At 46.1% G+C, this 18869-nt stretch overlaps 2 protein-coding genes and 1 pseudogene across 6 annotated transcripts; 2 read left to right on the forward strand and 1 right to left on the reverse strand.

The window, feature by feature from the left end:
• Nucleotides 1-669: 669 nt before the first annotated feature.
• On the forward strand, nucleotides 670-2719 carry LOC120702334 (annotated as a pseudogene).
• Nucleotides 2720-4545: 1826 nt separating this feature from the next.
• On the forward strand, nucleotides 4546-9397 carry LOC120702336 (protein arginine N-methyltransferase 7-like). Of its 3 annotated transcripts, XR_005686345.1 has the most exons (15): nucleotides 4546-4887; nucleotides 4969-5194; nucleotides 5279-5404; nucleotides 5505-5669; nucleotides 5741-5859; nucleotides 5930-6030; nucleotides 6516-6772; nucleotides 7058-7294; nucleotides 7396-7469; nucleotides 7584-7693; nucleotides 7888-7981; nucleotides 8089-8238; nucleotides 8320-8394; nucleotides 8795-8891; nucleotides 8996-9397. XR_005686345.1 is itself a non-coding variant. In XM_039986089.1 (14 exons), the coding sequence occupies exons 1-14, from the start codon at nucleotides 4583-4585 to the stop codon at nucleotides 9047-9049; spliced, it is 2073 nt and encodes a 690-aa protein (XP_039842023.1). In that variant the 5' UTR covers nucleotides 4549-4582; the 3' UTR covers nucleotides 9050-9397. The 3 variants fall into 3 exon arrangements, 2 of the variants coding, with proteins under 2 accessions (XP_039842023.1, XP_039842022.1); XM_039986089.1 differs by lacking the exon at nucleotides 7584-7693 and having other exon boundaries at nucleotides 4549-4887; nucleotides 9003-9397; XM_039986088.1 differs by lacking the exon at nucleotides 7584-7693 and having other exon boundaries at nucleotides 4551-4887.
• A 113-nt stretch (nucleotides 9398-9510) lies between these two features.
• LOC120702335 (protein transport protein SEC16B homolog) lies at nucleotides 9511-18240 on the reverse strand. 3 transcript variants are annotated; one of them, XM_039986085.1, is made up of 14 exons: nucleotides 14777-18240; nucleotides 14376-14699; nucleotides 13505-13624; nucleotides 13304-13426; nucleotides 13031-13192; nucleotides 12403-12528; nucleotides 12194-12328; nucleotides 11752-11879; nucleotides 11571-11682; nucleotides 11168-11488; nucleotides 10994-11101; nucleotides 10609-10907; nucleotides 9977-10539; nucleotides 9515-9895 (listed from the first exon to the last, which is right to left on the reverse strand). In XM_039986085.1, exons 1-13 carry the CDS (start codon nucleotides 17984-17986, stop codon nucleotides 9987-9989), a joined length of 5721 nt encoding a protein of 1906 aa, XP_039842019.1. In that variant the 5' UTR covers nucleotides 17987-18240; the 3' UTR covers nucleotides 9515-9895; nucleotides 9977-9986. The 3 variants fall into 3 exon arrangements, with proteins under 3 accessions (XP_039842020.1, XP_039842019.1, XP_039842018.1); XM_039986086.1 differs by having other exon boundaries at nucleotides 9511-10539; nucleotides 10994-11098; XM_039986084.1 differs by having other exon boundaries at nucleotides 9515-10539; nucleotides 14777-18235.
• Between the last annotated feature and the right edge of the window lie 629 nt (nucleotides 18241-18869).

Here is an 18869-nt window from a genome sequence, read left to right on the forward strand (position 1 = left end):
GCGCGTGCATGCAATTACTGGCTTTCATTAATTTCCTCCATTTTTTTTTTGCATCGCCGTGGGGGACTGGGCTTCTTTGCTCTAAAGGCCTACTAGCTAGCAGCCCAACTAATAATTCATAGTTTGGGCCTCATGTCCTGTCCGCTCAAGGGGAAAAAACCCATCAAACTTCACTAAAAAAAATGAAAATGTGAAAGAATTTCCTTGAAAAGAACGTTGATGAAAATGACCGATAAAGTTTCTTGTTTCAGGCACACGTACACCACCACCTGCTTCATAATTTTGTGTTGTATAATTAATTAGTATAATTAATATATATGCAGGCTAGCTAAGTGCATGCTGCGGCGTCGTTAACTCAAGACTTTGGCAGCAGCCTTCTTCTTGTTATTATTATTAAGTACACCATATATATAAAATCACCACATGGTTCTTAATTCTCTGGCCATGCTTGCTGTCAAAGGGCAAATAATTATATATTCACACACATATCATCATCATCATCATCATCTCTAAAAGAGTTTAGAGCTGTACACATAATCAGAGTATGAGATGACGGCTGTGAAATCACCCGTTGCTGTATTTAGCAACTTGACTTTTTTTTTTGATGGCGCAACTCGAATCATTGTGTCGAGCAATCCGGCCTTGTGATAGAGGGGACGGTGGTTAAAGCTTTGGTTGAGTTGCACTTGCACTCAGGCCTCGGCCCCTCTGCATATTATTGCAGTTGCAGCAGGAGCAACACCAACACACCCCTCTCAACTCAAGCAATCTCGCACTGCCCATGTCCAACGGCAACCTCCACGACGCCGGAAATGCCGCCTCGCCGCCCAACAAGCGCCTACGCAGGTCGCCGGCGCCGGAGCCCACCTCCGTGCTCTACCACCGCAGCCCCAGCCCGCCCACCTCATCCTCCCTCGCCCGAGCCGCCGCCGCCCATCAGCGCCGAGGACTGGGAGGCCGTCCTCTCCGCCGGCGACATGGCCGCGCCACCAGCCGCCGACAGCTGCTTCGAATTCCAGCTCCTCCCCTGGATCATGGACGACGACGACGACACCCTTGACCCCTTTCTTGCTCCGCCGCTGTGCCAAGAGCCCGCCATCGAGCCCTTGTTGCTGCAGCCGCCGCAGCCGGCCCCGCTCCCCGTGGCCGAGGAGGACCTCCAGCCTCAGGCAGTGGTGGACGAGCTCCTCGAGGCGGCGCGCCGCGCCGACTCCGGGGACTCCACTGGCGCGCGCGAGATATTGGCGCGGCTCAATCATCGCCTCCCCTCGCCGCCGCTGGGATATCCTCCTCTCCTCCGCGCTGCCGCTCACCTCCGGGACGCGCTCCTGCGCCTCCTCGTCCCGCCGCCCGGCCCCGGCTCCGTCTCGTCGTCGTCGTCCCCGCTCGACGTCGCGCTCAAGCTCGCCGCGCACAAGGCCCTGGCGGACGCGTCCCCGACCGTGCAGTTCGCCAGCTTCACGTCCACGCAGGCGCTCCTCGACGCGCTCGGCGCCGCGCGCCGCGTGCACGTCGTCGACCTCGACGTCGGCTTCGGCGCTCGGTGGCCGCCGCTAATGCAAGAGCTCGCGCTCCAGTGGCGCCGGGCATCCGCCGCGTCGCAACTACTGCCGCCGCCGAGCATCAAGGTCACAGCATTGGTCTCGATCTCGCCGGGGTACCCAGCGCACCCCAACAACATGGAGCTCCGCCTCGCGCGCGAGAGCCTGACGCGCTTCGCCGCCGACCTCGGCATCCGGTTCGAGTTCGACGCCGTCGTGTTCGACCCCTTGGGGTTGGACCCGTCCCCGCCCGTGGCCGCCGCTCCCGGCGAGGCCGTCGCCGTCCACCTCCCCCTCGGCTCCGGGACCTTCTCGCCGGCTCTGGCGGCTCTCCGCGTCGTGAAGCAGCTCCGGCCCGCCATCGTGGTGTGCGTCGAAACATTTGGGGGGTGCCACCTGCCGCTGTCGCATCACGCCCTCAACGTCGTGCGCTCCGGCGCGGCGTTCCTCGAGTCGCTGGACGCGGCCGGCGCGCCGGCGGACGCTGTGGCGAAGGTCGAGCAGTACATCCTGCGTCCGAGGGTGGAGCGCCTGTTGCTGAGCGACAGGATGCCGGCGCCATGGCAGACCATGTTTGCGTCCGCCGGATTGGCACCGGTGCAGCTGAGCAGCGCCGCCGAGGCACAGGCCGAATGCCTTGTCCGGCGCACGCCCACGCCGGGCTTCCATGTCGAGAAGCGGCAGGCGGCTCTTGCGCTGCGGTGGCAGCAGTCGGAGCTGGTGACGGTGTCGGCGTGGCGGTGCTGAACGAGAAGGTGAAATACTATACTAATTCGGAACACAGTTGCTGTAAATCCTCTCTCTATATATATCTTTGTAAAGATTGAATCTTCTTTCATGCGGTACGGTAGTGCGTGGAGTATTTGCTTGCTGATTAACTTGTGTCCACCTGCGAAGTTGAGAATTTTTCTATTGCGTTTGTAAGTCTCTCTGCTCACGATTTCTGCGACCCCTGATAAACTCCTCTGGGTCACTCTGATGGCCTTTGAGATATCATTAATTCGTTCCTGTTTTGCCCTGTAATAAGCTAATAACCTTAAACTAATCCCCTTCATCAATTGGTTGTATTCTAGCCTTGCAGTATTATTGCTTGGCCATATTGTTCTCTATCATGTAGGATATATATATATATGTATGTATGAACGGATTAATAAGTATGCATTGTGTCTAGACTTGAATGATTTGGTGTCACATGGGCTTTGCCCCTCATCACATGCATCAAGGTTTTGAATTTTCTATTTGGCATGCGCCATCCACACCGCATCAGCTACATCATAGATAATCTCCTACTAGTCTGGATGAGCTTTAATATTTATTGTGTGCTACTCCTTTTTTCTTTTAGCTCTTCAGACAACAGACGCTCGCATCATGTGAGCTTGAGCTACATGATGCGGCTGAGTGTGTTTAATTCTTTATCACAAAGCTAGTATATATTCATGTCACGTATAGAGGTGGTAAAGGGTCCAAAATTTTAAACTAGAAAATCTAAGGGCCGGGCTCTAAAAGGGTTTGACTCTAATCTTATACAATTTTGAGCTAAAAAATTTAAGGGTCTTGATGGGTTGTGAAGAGGCCACTAGGACCATGGCTCATTGCCACCCATATCAGTATGACGCATGTGCTCTGGTAATACCTCTAGATTTATCCATGCATCTGTTCCAGAAATCAATAGATCGATCACCTGTGGGCCGGGCAGGAGGATGAAAACAACATCCTGGACCAGGACCATCCATGCATATATATCTTGGTTTCACCTTTAATATACTTTTACCAAGAGTTAGAGTTAGACAGATGGTATGTGATGAGGACCACTGCCTGGCATTATTTTTGGAGTGAAGATTATTATGACCCCCAAATTAATAAAGTAGCTATTAGCAGGAGGACCACAGGCCATTACATCGGATGCCATAGTCTTGTGGACTCAAACTTGTGCTCCATAACTGTTGCTTCTGAATTCTAGTGCCTTGCAGGTGAATTATATTAGCCTCACCACAACAAACAAGCCAAGAAAGTTGAGACGATGACTGTACGCTTTACGGCTCTTTAATTTCTTGCCGCCCAGGAAAGGTATTTTCGAGTGCCCAAGCAAAGTACGCAGCAGTGGCATCTTGCATGATGCATCTTTTTACTACGAGTAGTAGTAGTAGTATGCTGCCAGTAGTTGAATATTATATTGTTCAGTGGCAACCTCTGAAAACGCTGACAATTTTTCGCAAGCACAGTTATAGTACTAGAGCAAAGATACAATGCACTGAAGAAAAATGCAGGTCATCTTCAGATGATGATTGAATTCAATGTATCCGAGATTCAACTGTACCATCCAAATCTCAGGGAGAGCAATTGATGATTGGCCGGAGAACACGTACGTCCAGCAATGTAGCCAAGCCGATCACAGCGGCGCGATGGTGACAGCCATGATGACGACGGCTTGGCAATTGGCATTCTCAAGGAAGCTTTGCCTGCCTGCCTCTCCTTTTTGGCAGTCACACTCCCATTCTGATCGGGGGCACTAAACAAAGTCAACAACAACGACAGTCCAAGATTTCTGTACACCATCCTATTATGCTAATCAAGCAATCACCGTGTCCTATTGCAAACAAATTAGTTTCTTGGTACTCACTCCGTTCCAAATTATAAGTCATTTCAAGAATCTTGGAGAGTCAAAGTTTTTCAAGTTTGACCAAATTTATATGGCAAGATAATAACATTTATGATACCAATTAAGTATCATTAAATTCTTTGTTAGCTATATTTTCATAGTGCACCTATTCGATGCCATAAATTTTTATATTTCTCTCTATAATTTTGGTCAAACTTTGAGATGATTTGGCTCTCCAAAATTCTTGTAATGACTTATAATTTGGAACGGAGGGAGAGTACATATTCTTAACAGTCGCATCGCTGGCCCTTTGCTCATGGGCTTCGTTTCTGATGGGCTCGACGAGGCCCATTTGCTCGGAAACCAACGGCCTGGATGTGCATCGAGGCCCGGCTGGTGGTGCTACCCATCCGCCGCCGCCAGCAAGGCTCAAGGCCCCCGGATGCCGAGCTGCTGCTTCCTCATCGGGCTCGGCGTCGCGCCACGCCCGCCGCCCGCCGCTCTCGGCCTGCTCCTCCGCCGCCGAATGGCCTCCAACCGAGCGTTCCAGCTCCGCCTCAACCCGCTCACCGGCGACTCCGAGTGGCTCGTCGTCGACGAGGAGGAAGAGGCGCCGAGCCACCACAGGCAGCTCCTCGTCGCCACCTCCTACCTCGACATGCTCAACGACACCGCCCGCAACCGCGCCTACCGCCACGCCATCGACGCCACTGTCACGGACCCCACCTCACGCGTCCTCGACATCGGGTGACCCTGCCTGCCTCCGCTTTCTTCTGGATTCAGCCCCCACGATTGTTGATGCTAATTAATGCCCAAGTATGGATTCAGAGCTGGGACTGGGTTGCTCTCCATGATGGCGGCGCGAGCTTTGGCAGCTGCTGGAGGAGGTGAAGGCAGGGGAAGCGTCTCAGCATGCGAGGCCTACCTTCCAATGGCCAAACTAACACGGAGGGTGTTCAGAGCCAATGGAATGGAAAACAAGATCAAAGTATTTCTCAAGCGTTCAGACGAGCTCAGAGTTGGGGTTGAGCTTGATTCTCGAGCTGATATACTGGTAACCAACCACCTTTTTCTCTCAGCTCAACTGTCATGTTAGATGCTCACTTTTGGGGCTTCTACTGCTTATTCCTGGGCGCAGGTAAGTGAAATTCTCGATTCTGAACTCTTGGGTGAGGGGCTCATTCCTACTCTACAGCATGCGCACGACATGTTATTGGTGAAAAATCCAAAGACAGTTCCGTATCGAGCTACTACATACGGAGTGGTTAGTAGTGCCTGCTGCCTTTTGAATACCATGTAAGTCCTTCCCAATAATAACTCCTTTCTATTAACCAATGTGAATCTGTTGGTGTCTGGTATCCTAGTTAGTTGAGAGCACGTTCTTGTGGAAGATGCATGATCTGCACAGCAATGAAGCAAACACTGAAGATGGTGTGTGGCTTACTCCTGACGGGACACAAAATATTCTTTCTGTGAAGTTACAACAACACGCTATGCAATGTGATGCACTGGCAGATGAAATACGATTGGTACGCAGATTTTCTTTGCATGTTTTTATATATATAAAGTGTTGTTCCTAGTCCTAATTTCTTTGCTTTAGCTGTCAGAACCCTTCAAAGTTTTTGAATTTGACTTTTGGAAACGACCAGATAGTCATCGTGAAACAAAGATTGAGATAAAAGCAACTGCTGATGGACATGCGCATGCTATTATTTCATGGTAACCACAAAGTCTTGTCTCTCTACTCTCCTTAAATTTCTCTGATTTTTTTTTGGGTCTTATATTGCAGGTGGGTGCTTCAACTGGATTCTGCTGGATCAATCTTTTACTCAACGGCTCCTAGATGGGTGAGACAATCGAGTGGTGTCGATTTACCACAATGTGCCAATGGTTCGTAAAACAACATTTCTTGTTCTGCATTTATTAAACGGAATTCCCTTGATTGATTCATATACTTGGCATGCCTTGCCCAACATGTAATCTATTGTTACTTGGATGTTTAACTTTCATTGGCACAACTCCAACACAGTGCTGAAATGCAGCACAGGACTATGCCTGTATTTTGTGGAAAATGTCACTGTGCCTGCATGGTGCTACACTTATATTCCAAATTGTACAAATGCAACAACCTAGCATCTTGCAAAAGCAATTAGTGACTTGTATATGATGTTTTTTTTTGTTAGAGTACACATATTCTTCCTCAAATCTTGTTCGATTCTTTTATGTAGAAATACATTTTTCAAGTTGACTGTTGAATCGGCATTTATCTGTCTAGAAGTGGAATAGACTAACCTGGTTGAAGGGTAATGATATTGGGGGTACTTTGAATGTTATAAGTATCTTTACACCATTTTATCCCTTATTTCAATTGCTAGGCATGAAGGATTGGTGTGATCATTGGAAGCAGTGTGTTTGGTTTATACAAGGGACAGGGGCTCCTGCTATGAAAGATCAAATTCTTGCCTTGAGAGCTAGTCACGACCAAACTATTATCTCATATCAGTTGAATATGAATGATGAAATAAGCAGTAGAAGCCCCAAAAGTGACCATCTAACATTGTTGCCAGAAAGGATAGCGCTTTATGGTGATAAAGCTTGGAGATCAGCATTGATAGGTGCAGTTAGAAATGCTGTAAGTACCCCATCCTTACTTGGGTATAATTATGTTGTATCCAACTAGTTTTTTCCATGAACTTCTGCATTATTCTATGATTGCTCGGTGTAATTTCGGAAGAAATATTAGGATATCCAAATATTCAAAAACTTACACAGCCTTCCAATTCTGGTGCATTTTTTCTCATTTTAGCAATAGAGAATCATAGTGGTCAACTCTGTATAGAATAGATTATTTGTAGCTGTCCTATCATGTGCATCTCCTCACCTTAACTGTATCATGTTTAATGGTTTTTCTGCCCAGATGAGTGGAAGATCTTCTCCAACGTGCATTGTGGCCGATGACAGTGTGCTACTAGCCGTCATAGTTTCTTCTCTGTTACCATCTTCAAAAGTTATTACGATGTTTCCTGGTCTTAGGGACAAGGGTTTCAACTATCTTCGAGCTGTTGCGGATGCAAATAAATTTTCCATGGACCGGATTGAAGTCATTGGTAAAAAAGCCTCATCCCTTACTATGAATGACTTAAAAGATGAAAAGGTAAAGGCTATAGGTCCTATATTTCTCATCTCGTTTAATTTCAAGATTCATATTATAGTGTTTATGATTAATGAGTGACATTTGATACTTTATCATTTTAGATTAATCTAGTAGTAGGGGAACCTTTCTACCATGGAAGTGAAGGGATGCTGCCATGGCAAAATCTGCGTTTCTGGTTCGTAAATACTTTGACCCCTATTAATCATTGCCAGCCAAATCAAGCTTCGTGCCATAACTAATGGCTACCAGTTCTTATTTTCCCTTTTGGTCCATGTTTGGCTGGAAGTAGTGGTCTAAGTCCCACACGGTTAGTTATAGTTGCATGTACAGACCTTGGAGAACCACCCATACCAGCTGGGTTAACTGTTTCGGAAGAAGAAAAGACAAGTTTGAGACCCGGTATGCGCTGGATGAAGTCAGGGTGTTCCGCTTCATATTGATGAGATTTATCGAGAAACAAATTTATTTCACTAATATGGATTTTTCCTGTTAAAGTGCGACTTGAAGCCTTTTATTTTATCTGGAACTCACTTTTGCAATTTTGCGTTGTTTATTGTTACTAGTTTTAAAGAATCATGTTTTTCTGACTCTAGGAATGAAAGAACTCTGCTTGATCCATTGCTATCTGAGGATGCATTCATCATGCCTTGTAAAGGAATATTAAGGTTATGTGCCATGTCACTTCCGGTTAGTCCATCATATATTCACCTCTTTTGTTTTTCTCTCAGCCCTATTATTTTCACTTGGACAAATAGTTTTTAGTTTTATTTTCTCTGATAACTGTTTTACTGTAGGATTTGTGGAGAAGCCGTTGCAGCCTTAAAGATGTTGAGGGCTTTGATCACTCGGTTGTTAATGATACTTTTGGAGCCTGTGGTGATCTGTCTGGAGAGCAACAAGGCCCTTGCCTGCCATATTACGTGTGGCAATGCGGTTATACCAAGGTGACATCACTGCCACATTTGTAACCACATAACAAATATTGTTTCATTGAAACGCAACTGATGCTCTATCAATTTTTCCAGAAATTAAGTCTAGTCTACTCTCTCATGGACTTTAATTTTTCTGAGCCTATTCACTCTTGCTTTGGCAAAACAAAGGTACCATTTTAACCTTTCTGGACAAAGTATATCATGATTGATGTTTCTGACTCTGCTAGTTGCTTTAAATTTGCAAAATTGAGAGAATTGATGATTCTGGCTGAATTGGTGTATATTGAGAAAATTGAGTGTAGGAGATTTCAGACCCTGATGCAAACAGTCTGTTTGATGAGTTTTGAGTGCCTGCTGTAACAATTTTGTTTATAAAAAGTTGTAGTGTTAGTAGTGAAACACTACGATTAGTAGAGTTGTGGCCAGAGCATGGAGGCAATATTTTTATGAACAAGTTAATCATACACTGCGATGCAGCATTGGTCACTTGGCTGAAATTCCATGTAGTTTTCTACTTTCCTGCTGTTTTTTCCGGCGTTCAGTGAACTCCTTTCATACCACCTTGCAGATCAAGTTTGCCCATGATGGAATATGCCATGGTTTCGCAGTTTGGATTGACTGGGTACTTGACGAGAAAAATTCAATTGTGATAAGCACCGGACCAGGTAAAGATTATGCACGTCCATATGGTACTGTTTAGTGATATCTATTTAATATAACCTGGGATTCACTACGAAATCTGCTATTGACGTGTGGATTTTGAGCTTAGAGAGCAGATACTGGAAGCAAGGAGTGCAGCTGCTTAGCAGGCCTGTGCAAGTGAATCCAGTGAGTTCGGTGATGCATGTTGAGGCGCATTTCGATCCTGACACGGCGGAGCTCGTGTTTAAATCCATGGTCTCGTGATGTGATCGTGTGGTGCAAATTGTACGCGTGACCAACCAAGCTCTTGCATGTGTAGAACTTGGATAGTAGAGCTGTAGTTTGGTTGTGTTGGTCAGCAGCTCCTGATGTGGGATACGTTCCCTGTGATTGCAGCAGGGACCTTGATCAGATCTGCTATAATACTGCGCTTAGTGTGTGGGCTAACAAGGTGGTTGAGCGTATCGTTTGTATTGTAGAGAACTAGAGATTGACTTTTATATTGCTGCTTCATAACATATCCCAAACAGAACTGGACCATCAATACAAATCACCCAAACAAATCAATCTGAATCCCAAACAGAACTGGACCATCAATACCTCATAACATACAACTTGTACACGAAGTGAGAGAGCACAAAATTGATGATCTCATATAAATCTGAGTAATATTTATATTACCGTAGAAACACACAGATACTATGCAAGTTAACATACAAAACATGATTATTGAGCCCGCTAGCAACATGGCCTTATTCATCAAAGTTTTCCCAGCATCCAGCTTAACAATGAATCATGGTTCTAATTCAAGTGTTTATATAGAAACAAAAAAAAAGACAGAAAAAAGAGAGGTATTGTCAGCCTTTCTACAACTTGTTTGCTACCTGAACCTACATCTCTCCTTGATACATTTTGCATCTGGCGAACGAGTGAACTATCTGTACAGGTACAGCGGCGATCCACATGCTTCTCCTGTAAAAATCGAAAAGGGATGCCACTCTTTTTCTCCTTTCGTTTCCTTTCCTTTCTAGACACCACAGCTATTATAAGTTACAAAAACGGACAAAAGGGTTAAAGCTAAGACATTTCACGGTGAAGGCTGTGTCACCTGTCAAATATCAGAGCTCCACCTCGTGAAGATCCTCACCCAAACCATTGAACTGCAGCGATGAGTTGCTGCTGGAACGGCTGTGCGGAGGCCTCTTTCCAGGCATCATTGGGGACCGCATGGTCTGTCCATCGGGTGATCTGGAAACAGCAGTGCCGCTCAGCTGCCCCGGGTACCCTCCACTCCATGACGATGCTCTTGACCTTGACATGGAGCTGCCAGCACTGTCTAAGGGGGCCACGATGTTGTCCATACTTGGGTACCGCTGAATGTTGTCCCCACTTGGGTACCGCTGAATCGTTGACTGCATGGGTACTGGAGGTGCCAATGAACTGGCCTCCAGTGCTGGGGAGGACGAGGGTTCAGCCTGTTGAGTGGTGTCACTGTGGGCATCCATTGGTGCGTCAGCAGCTGCCTGTTCTGAAGCAGCAGCAGGAGTTGGCACAAAGAATTTTGCACCCGACAGCGAACTCATTGATGGAGCAGCTGGTTTGCTATACATTGTTGCTGCACCAAAGGCATTTGCACCACCACCACCACCCTTGTTGAAAGTGTCAACATACCTAGACAGAAGAAAATGTCACACCCAGCTGATACAGAGAGAAATTAGAAAAAATAACTAAGCAAATCACCTTGATCTTACACCCATCCTTCCCCGTGCTGAGAATTGGTTCTGGGTGGGTGGCATCGGTGGCATCCCAGAACTAGGCTCCGAAGGGTTCAAAGCTTTAGCTTCTGCAAATCCATTAGCAGTATAACCTCCACCAACCGGGGGACCATTCAAGTTCGACTCTGGAATACTGTTCTGGAATGAGGATTTTGTTGGAGGCGGGGGGAGTGGAGGCTCCTCAGCAGGGACCTCAGCACCTTCCTCCACCCACCGCTTCAGCTTCTCATCATAGTAGAACTTGTTCTGTTCCCCTAACTTTGCCTTCAGATCCATAAGGAGATTAAGCATGTTACTAAGGTAGAAAGTAGCCAAGGATAAAATAGTGTACTTAATGTGCACCCAAGTACCTGACGATGAGATTTTGAAACAAGCCCCACTGTCTTCTGCACCAACCATCCAAAACGAGAACTTCCAGAACCTGATGTGCTTTGTGCCTTACTTGACCCAGCAGCCTGCTACAATTTCAAATGTAGGTAAACATAATTCGGAAATCCTCAGAAAAAATAGCACACAGGAAATACCTTTTGTGGGGTTTTGCCAAAATCTGGCTCAGAAATACTTCTGTTATGTGCAACTTCCCTGCCAGGGCCGCTATTTCCTCCCATCTCGCTCATAGACTGCTCTGAAGCAGAAGACATTAGAGGTGACATGGACATCACTGACTGGTTATTTACAACTTTTGTATCTGGAGGAGAATAGACATTTCTTTCATTTGCGGCGCCCTGTGGAAGTGGTGGCATTGGTGCAGATTGTGTACCCATCATTCGGGACAAAGATTTATCAAGTGATGTGAAAAGCTTCCCAACAATCTTTCCAGGGGCAAGATTTGTTGCATATCCACCCTAAATAGCAGCATATTGACTATCAGTGCAATGAAAAGAAATGCCCAAGGAAAAAAAATAATAACAGCAGTATATGTCGTACCTGTTGATGGGTGCGTATTCGCTCCTCCAGGGTTGAAAATAATTGTTTCCATGCTTCTAGTTCAGGTGTGCGGCCAGAGGCCTTCAGCACCTTCAGAGATGCTTGACAATACCTTAACAAGGTAATTCAATGTCAACTAGGAAATGAGGAAAAATACTGAAATGATAATTCAACAACCTACCTTAGTGAATCAGAAACCTTCCCAATCTCCGCAAGCATATATGCATATATCAACTTGTATGGTTGAAATGGCAAGAGTATATACTGAGAATTACCAAGAACCTTTGCATACTCATACACTTCTGTTCTCTGTTCATTCAACAGGAATTTGATCAGAGGCCACAAAAAAATTACTGCATGTCCAAAGAATTTGAACTAGAAGATACAGAAATGTTCATATCTCATTACATAATGCATGTCACAATAATATCATGCAAATTCACCTGTATGATATTTTCCTAATGTACTCCAAATTAACTTAAGCAAAGCATGATGTCACAATAATATTGTATGGTAAGCCTAGCACCCTCAATCAGAACCTAACACTAACACTAGCAGCAGGAGACAAAGAAGAAAACAATCTTGTAAACCAGGAAAAACAAACAGTGCAGATTTGTATCGACCTGGATGGCTTCAGGGCTGGCAAATGTGCGTGGACACCTCAGGTGGTCTGCGCCAATGAGGCACATCCTTGCACTTTCAGTGTACGAATCAATATTTAGTTCAGCAACTAAATAGCATGAGTGGGCAGATGCAACCTGCATAAATAAAAGGTGCATTAGACTCAACCATAAAATTGAAACAGGTATATTCATCACATAAGGACTCAAACCTCGTTCTTCTCTTTCCAAAGGCAATCCCCAAGGTGGGTAATTACAAGGTCATCACCTTTTGTCCTGTTTGCTGTTATAATAGCCAAATTCTCTTGCCAGTCATCCAGCATACCCTTAGGCGCAACCTGTCCGAAACTGGAAAGTGAGTTTCAAATATTACAAATATTACAATTAAGAAAAAGGCATGCACGATGAGAATTCATAAAATCCAAGAATCATTTACCATAGTTTTAGATGACAGCACATAATTAGTATAATACAGGACAAATTACATGAAGGGCTGCTTGAAGTGATGCATGATGACATCAAAAAGAAGAAAGTAGATGCCATTGATGATAAATTTATTTCCCATTGAGACAGTTATCATTGTATTTAAAACACTATTTCAAGTACAGTAGCTACATTCACAAAAATATGAGCAAACCCCTCCAACTTTGACCAGAAATTTTAAAAGAACTATTTGGGTTGGTCATATTTAACATTGGATTTGTCACAAAAAATACTTTCATGATATAAGCAGCTTTATAATCTTCAAAAAAACATATAAATAATACTGGTCAAAGTTGCATATTGGAGACCAAGTTGGTCTACAAAAGGGTATGTACGAACGATGGGAGCGCATGTTACCTCTACAGGCTGGTGGGGTGTATACAAAGAACCACTGTTAACCGGGTTCTCAGAATTGAAAACATCTGCAGGTTGTCCAGCAATAAGAAGGCACAATGTCCTCAAAGGTGACCCAGACACAAAATGGCAGTGAGCCATTTTCTTCACAGTATCCGCATAAAACTGCATCATGAGGTAGTAAAGCAATAAGAAATCACTCAGGGAAAGGAAACCATCATGCCATCCAAGTATCCAGTTAATCTAGAGACTGCAAGTTTCGATTCTGAAGCAGACCTTATCACCAAGTTGTAAAGCAAGGATCAGTGCAGGTCCCCAAAGTTGACCTTCCTGTGCATAATGAAGAGCCTCTTTCCTTCTACCAGAAACCAGGAGATTTTGAACCTCCTGAGCAGTAGCCTGCAATAGGGTATTTTTCCTAAACAAGGGAATACATTGTACTATTTATTGCAGCGCAGATAGATAAATAATAATTACCTGAATCTGGCTTTCCGAGGGAAGATTTTTCATGCAATGGACTCCATACCCTTTCATATTAGCACTGCTCTTACAAGATGAGAAAAGTTTTGTAACTGCCATATCTGGGCCATCTACACCCTATTACATTACAAATAGTTCAAACAAAATAACTAAATAAGTATTCAACATAAAAATTAAAATAGTAGCCACAATAGAGTTATGCATCCAGTTGAAACCAGCCCTTCTTAGCACATGATTCATCTGGCTGAATTCAATAACAGATTGAACACAATAATACATTTTTTCGTTTCTTAGATCAGAATACATATACATGGAGACACAACGACTTAATTTGCATACATGGGCATTAACGAACTCATTAATCATCTTCCAACATTTCTTGTTTCATTATCATATCTACAATTTCCATTAATAAGTGAAAACTTGATCACCTCTATCAGAGCAATTGACAAAACAACACAATCATAACACAAAAGAGCCTTAAAAGTATATCTCTTAGGTGGCCAAAAGTTGAGCTTAAGCATCAAAAGATTATGTTATTCAAGCATACATAATAATGATTTAAGATTGGACTAAAAAGGAGACCTAAATGCATACAGATAAAAACGATAGAGTAAATCTTCAACTATCCAAGAATGATAATTTTTAAAATATTAATACTGAACAAATCCATTACTAAACATGTCTCCTTACAAATTATCAGAAAGCAGATTATATTTAACAAGCGATCTTAGATAAAACAGAGACTGGATAGGACAACATCATGATAGTGGTGTCTGCTATATGTTTTGCTTATTGGAAGATTTGTAATAGAGTAAGTGATAAGTGAGGCTAAAACAAAAATATGAATTCTTGCGAACAGGAATACCTCCTGTGATGGATCAGACCCAAAGGGTGAACGGAGTTTTCCATAGTGTTGACACAGTATTTTCAACAACGAAATAAGCACCTTCTGGACATCCCCTCCCTGGAATTCAGTGAGAGAAGATTCATATACTCCAATCATATCATCAAGCCATTTATTCACATCCTTTGATGCAGCACTTCCGCCAACAAGAGGGCCAGGAATAGGTTGACGACAAAGAGCATGGAAGTAGCTAAGTGCACTGCCGTTAGCCATGCTTGGATTGTCAATTTTATCAGCGACAATTTCTGGAATATTAAGAACTGATACCGTGAGACCAGAATTGCCCTAAGATTGCAGCAATAGAAGTCATTAGTCACTACTCATTACAAAACGAATATTACAAAGAAATAATCTCACTGTACCTGATTTCCGCTGTCAAAGTTTGCGGTCATGGAGCTGCTCTCTTTCAAAACTAATAGCTTCCCCCCAAATCCAAAGGTGACCACAGCATGTGGTGGACGTCCAGCTGATGATCTCTGCTCATGTGGTGAGAAACCAAACTGTTGGGATGGAGCATTTGTACCAATCTGTTGCTGCTGAGCAAAGTCCATTGCGGTCTGAGTGCCCCAATAGTTGTTGGGCACATATGTATGTGCGGAGGAGACAGCATGTGTTTGTGTCTTGTACATGCTCTCTTTTGGAACAAAGTCTTTTGGACCATTTGAATTACCATACCCAACATTTGTTGAAGGTTCATATGCCATGCCAGCCTGGTGATCGTTAGGAGGCTGCAATTCCTTGTGACCAGTCTGGAAACCTGTTGAAGATGCAAACCCTTTGTACCCAACCTCCTGACTTGTAGAATGCTCAGAACCCTTGTACCAACTGTGGTTCCCTCTGAATCCCTCATAACTAGCATGATTGCCCTCACTATCAGTGTGTTGGCCTGCAGAAGGCACAAATGTGTCTGCATGAGGATTAGAATTTATAGACGACTGCAATGACTCAGAATTGGCCTGCCACCCAATCTGATTCTCAGCTTGCTGATTTGAACTATAGGAACGACCCAGCAAGCTATTACCTCCCAAAACATCAGGCTGCATAGTGTTACCCAATGAATCGGGTTGCCACTGGCTCTGCTGGCTGAAGCTACTTGCATAAGAATCATTGGTGTACTGAGCTGTATGACCTGACCCTGCGAACCCATCTGAGGCTGCTGCAGAAGTTGCAGCTAGCGCAACACTTTGTTGGTACGACTCGAGTGATTGCCACTGCTGAGTGTTGGTATCAAAGTACCACCCTGGGTATTCTGCATAGAATAACATGTTCGGGGGGTATTCTACAGGTGCAGCACTGCTCCCAGACTGGCCCCAGCTCGCGGCATTGGCACTGCTCTCCTCTGCAATGGTTTCAAGTGCTGCATGCGAGGCGTTTTGCAGGTATGAAGCACTAAATTGCTGCTGATGTTGCTGAACATTATCACTCCCAAGCACTGCCACAGCACCAGTATTATCAGCAGCATAACTCTGTGCACCGGGTGTATCAACCTGATACCACTGTTGCGTAGCGGCATCGTACTTCCATCCAGGGTAGAGGCTCTCGAGATATTTGGGATCAGTGGAGTCCAATTGTGCACCGGTGCTCTGAACATCATATCCCACAACACTTGCACTGGAATCGAAGTGGGAAATGGTATTGTTATCCACTCCCCCTGAGAAGCTGTAACCCACCACTCCAGCACTAATGGCGGCATTGCTATCCACTCCTGCAGAGAAGCTGTGATCTGGTGTGGTAACATTGTTGGTACCTGCCATGGATGCCTGGACACCCTGATCGCCAGGCACAGTAGCCCCAAAGAAGTCGTTCTCTGCTCCATCTGGCAGGAGGTCCCCAAAAGGATCTGCTCCACCGGCACTGGTGTTGGCACCAAAGTCGTTCCACTGCACCTGCTTGATGGCGGTGTGGATGCCCTTCTCTGAACCCAGGGACCCACACCTCTCTGGTGCTGTGACAGCCTTGTCAGCACTGGTGGGCATTTCCTGGAGTTCAGACTTGGTATCAGGATGCAGCACCGCAGACCCCGCCTCAACTGCCTCATTATCAGCCTCAGGATGATGCACCACCACAGGCTCCACTTGTGGATACACCAGTGTGGGATCATTCTCCACCTCACCGTTATGTGGTGCTACCGAAGGTTCATTATCAGCCTCAGTCTCAGAAGGCGCTGCCGAAGGCTCAAACTCAGGCTTCGGCTCAGAAGTCGTTTCCGTGAGTTCATGTCCAGCCTCTGCATGTGAATTGTTTTGCTGCTGCTGCTGCTGAACATTATCACTCCCAACAACTGCCACAGCACTGGTAGCTTCAGCAGTAACAGTATGCTGTGTGCTGACAGTGTCTACCTGATACCACTGCTGCGTGGCATCGTCATACTTCCATCCAGGATAGAGGCTCTCTAGGTATCTGGGGTCAGCGGATTCCAATTGTGCGTCGGTGCTGTAACCCCCATATCCCGCAGCAACTGTGGTTGAATTGAAATGGGAACTGGCATTGCTATCCATCCCACCATAGAAGCTGTGATCTGGTGTGCTGGCATTGGTGGTACCTAGAAGTGATGCATGGCCGCCCACAGGCTCCACTTGTGGATGCGCAGGCATGGGCTCATGGTCCGCATCCTCCTTATGTGGCGCCGGCGCAGTCTGATCATCAGCCTCAGACACAGGCTTGGGTTGAGGAGTTGTCTCTGTGGATCCATGCACAGCCTGTGCATGTGAATTGTTTTGCTGCTGCTGCTGAACATTGTCACTCCCAAGCACTGCCGCAGCACTGGTAGTATCAGCAGCAATATGTTGTGTGCTGAGAGTGTCTACCTGACACCACTGCTGTGTGGCGTCGTCGTACTTCCACCCAGGGTAGAGGCTCTCAAGATATCTGGGGTCAGCGGATTCCAATTGAAAGTTGGTGCTTTGATTGCCATATACCGCAGCACCCGTGGTGGAGTTGAACTGGGAATTGGCATTGTTATCGTCCGTTCCCCCATAGAAGCTGTAATCCGGCAGCCCATCAGTGGCGGTGGTACTGTTACTCGCACCGGCGGAGAAGCTGTGATCTGGTGCGCTGGCATTGCTGGCACCCAGAAGAGATTCCTGGCCGCCCTGATCCCCGGCAGCAGTACCCCCGAAGAAGGAGTCCTCCGCTCCGCCTGGCGGGAGGTCCTCGAACGGATCTGCCCCTGTGCCGGCACCGAAATCGTTCCACTGCACCTGCTTGAGGGCGGGGGCGGCGTGGACGCCCTTGTCCGGAGCCGCGGAAGGCTCGTCAGCCGCGGCCCCAGGTGGCGCGAAGGCAGGCTGGTCAGCCGCGGCCCCAGGTGGCGCGACGGCGGGTTCCGCCACCGGCTCCGTACGAGGGTCGGGATTCGGCGGCGCGGGGTGATTGTCCGGTTCCTCCGCCGGTGGCGGCGGCGCGGGTTGATCATCGGGTGGGCCCGCGTCGGATTGGTCGTCCAGGGTGAGGGCGGCGAGGTCCCCCGCGGAGGCCTCGGCTAGGCGAGGGCGACCGTCGTCGGCGTCATCATCGGAATTGACTAGGTTGTCGAAGAAGTCCTCGGTGGTGTCGTCGAAGTCTGCAGCCATGGCGGAATTAGGGTTTGTTTGGATCTGGGGTGGGGGCGCGGTTGAGATTTGGGGGCGCCGCGCCCTTGGACTTGGTGGTGGACTTGCGCTGCTGCCTGCAGCCTGCAGCTGCAGGGGAACGAGATGGAGTCGGAGGCGGGGCCGCGGGGGAGGAGGCGCGTGCGATGACGATGGCGATGCGACGCGGCGGTGACGTCACGCTCTCTCCTTCATTCGTCGGCTACTCGGCTCCCTCTTCTTTTCCATTTGATTTTCCTTTTTTTTTCCTCCCCTCTCCCTGCTTGAAATGCTACTACTACTAGAGGTCAGGCAGGATGACATGCAAAACCATGGTTATCCACTTGTCGTCTATGACTAGAAAGGCCATGCGGCATTGCCGCGCAAGGCCTGTTCGTGACCATTTTATTGTATTTGGTGAAATTTTATTTCATACGTGAAATAAGAATGTTTGATTTTTCAGAATTGCAACGTAGGTGAGACGATTGTAGTTGATGTGAATTTTAGTTGATGCATGTAGTAGCTTTTTCTTTAAGCGTAGGTGTCATGGTCTGCAGTCCACTATTGCACTTTGTATATATTTTGGGACATTCTATTATGGTGACGTTATTTTAAGTACTATATTATTTTGGGTATTGAAATGTAGCTATGACATTTGTTGCTATATTTTTGTGGTGAAAGAAGGGGTAAGATAATTTATTAGCGAGGGCGGAGCACAATTAGTTTGATACTTAACGTATTTACAAAATCTTATTGCGATTAATAGACGTGTTATTTATTTAGGGAAGTAGTGTTTATATTAAAATATAATGCGTTATTGTGGACATAGCATGAGAAGGCATAGAAGAACGGTGGTACGCTATTATATTTTTAAGCAAAATAAGAT

This window comes from Panicum virgatum, chromosome 4K (assembly GCF_016808335.1).
Source record: "Panicum virgatum strain AP13 chromosome 4K, P.virgatum_v5, whole genome shotgun sequence".
In the NCBI taxonomy this organism is placed as follows: domain Eukaryota; kingdom Viridiplantae; phylum Streptophyta; class Magnoliopsida; order Poales; family Poaceae; genus Panicum; species Panicum virgatum.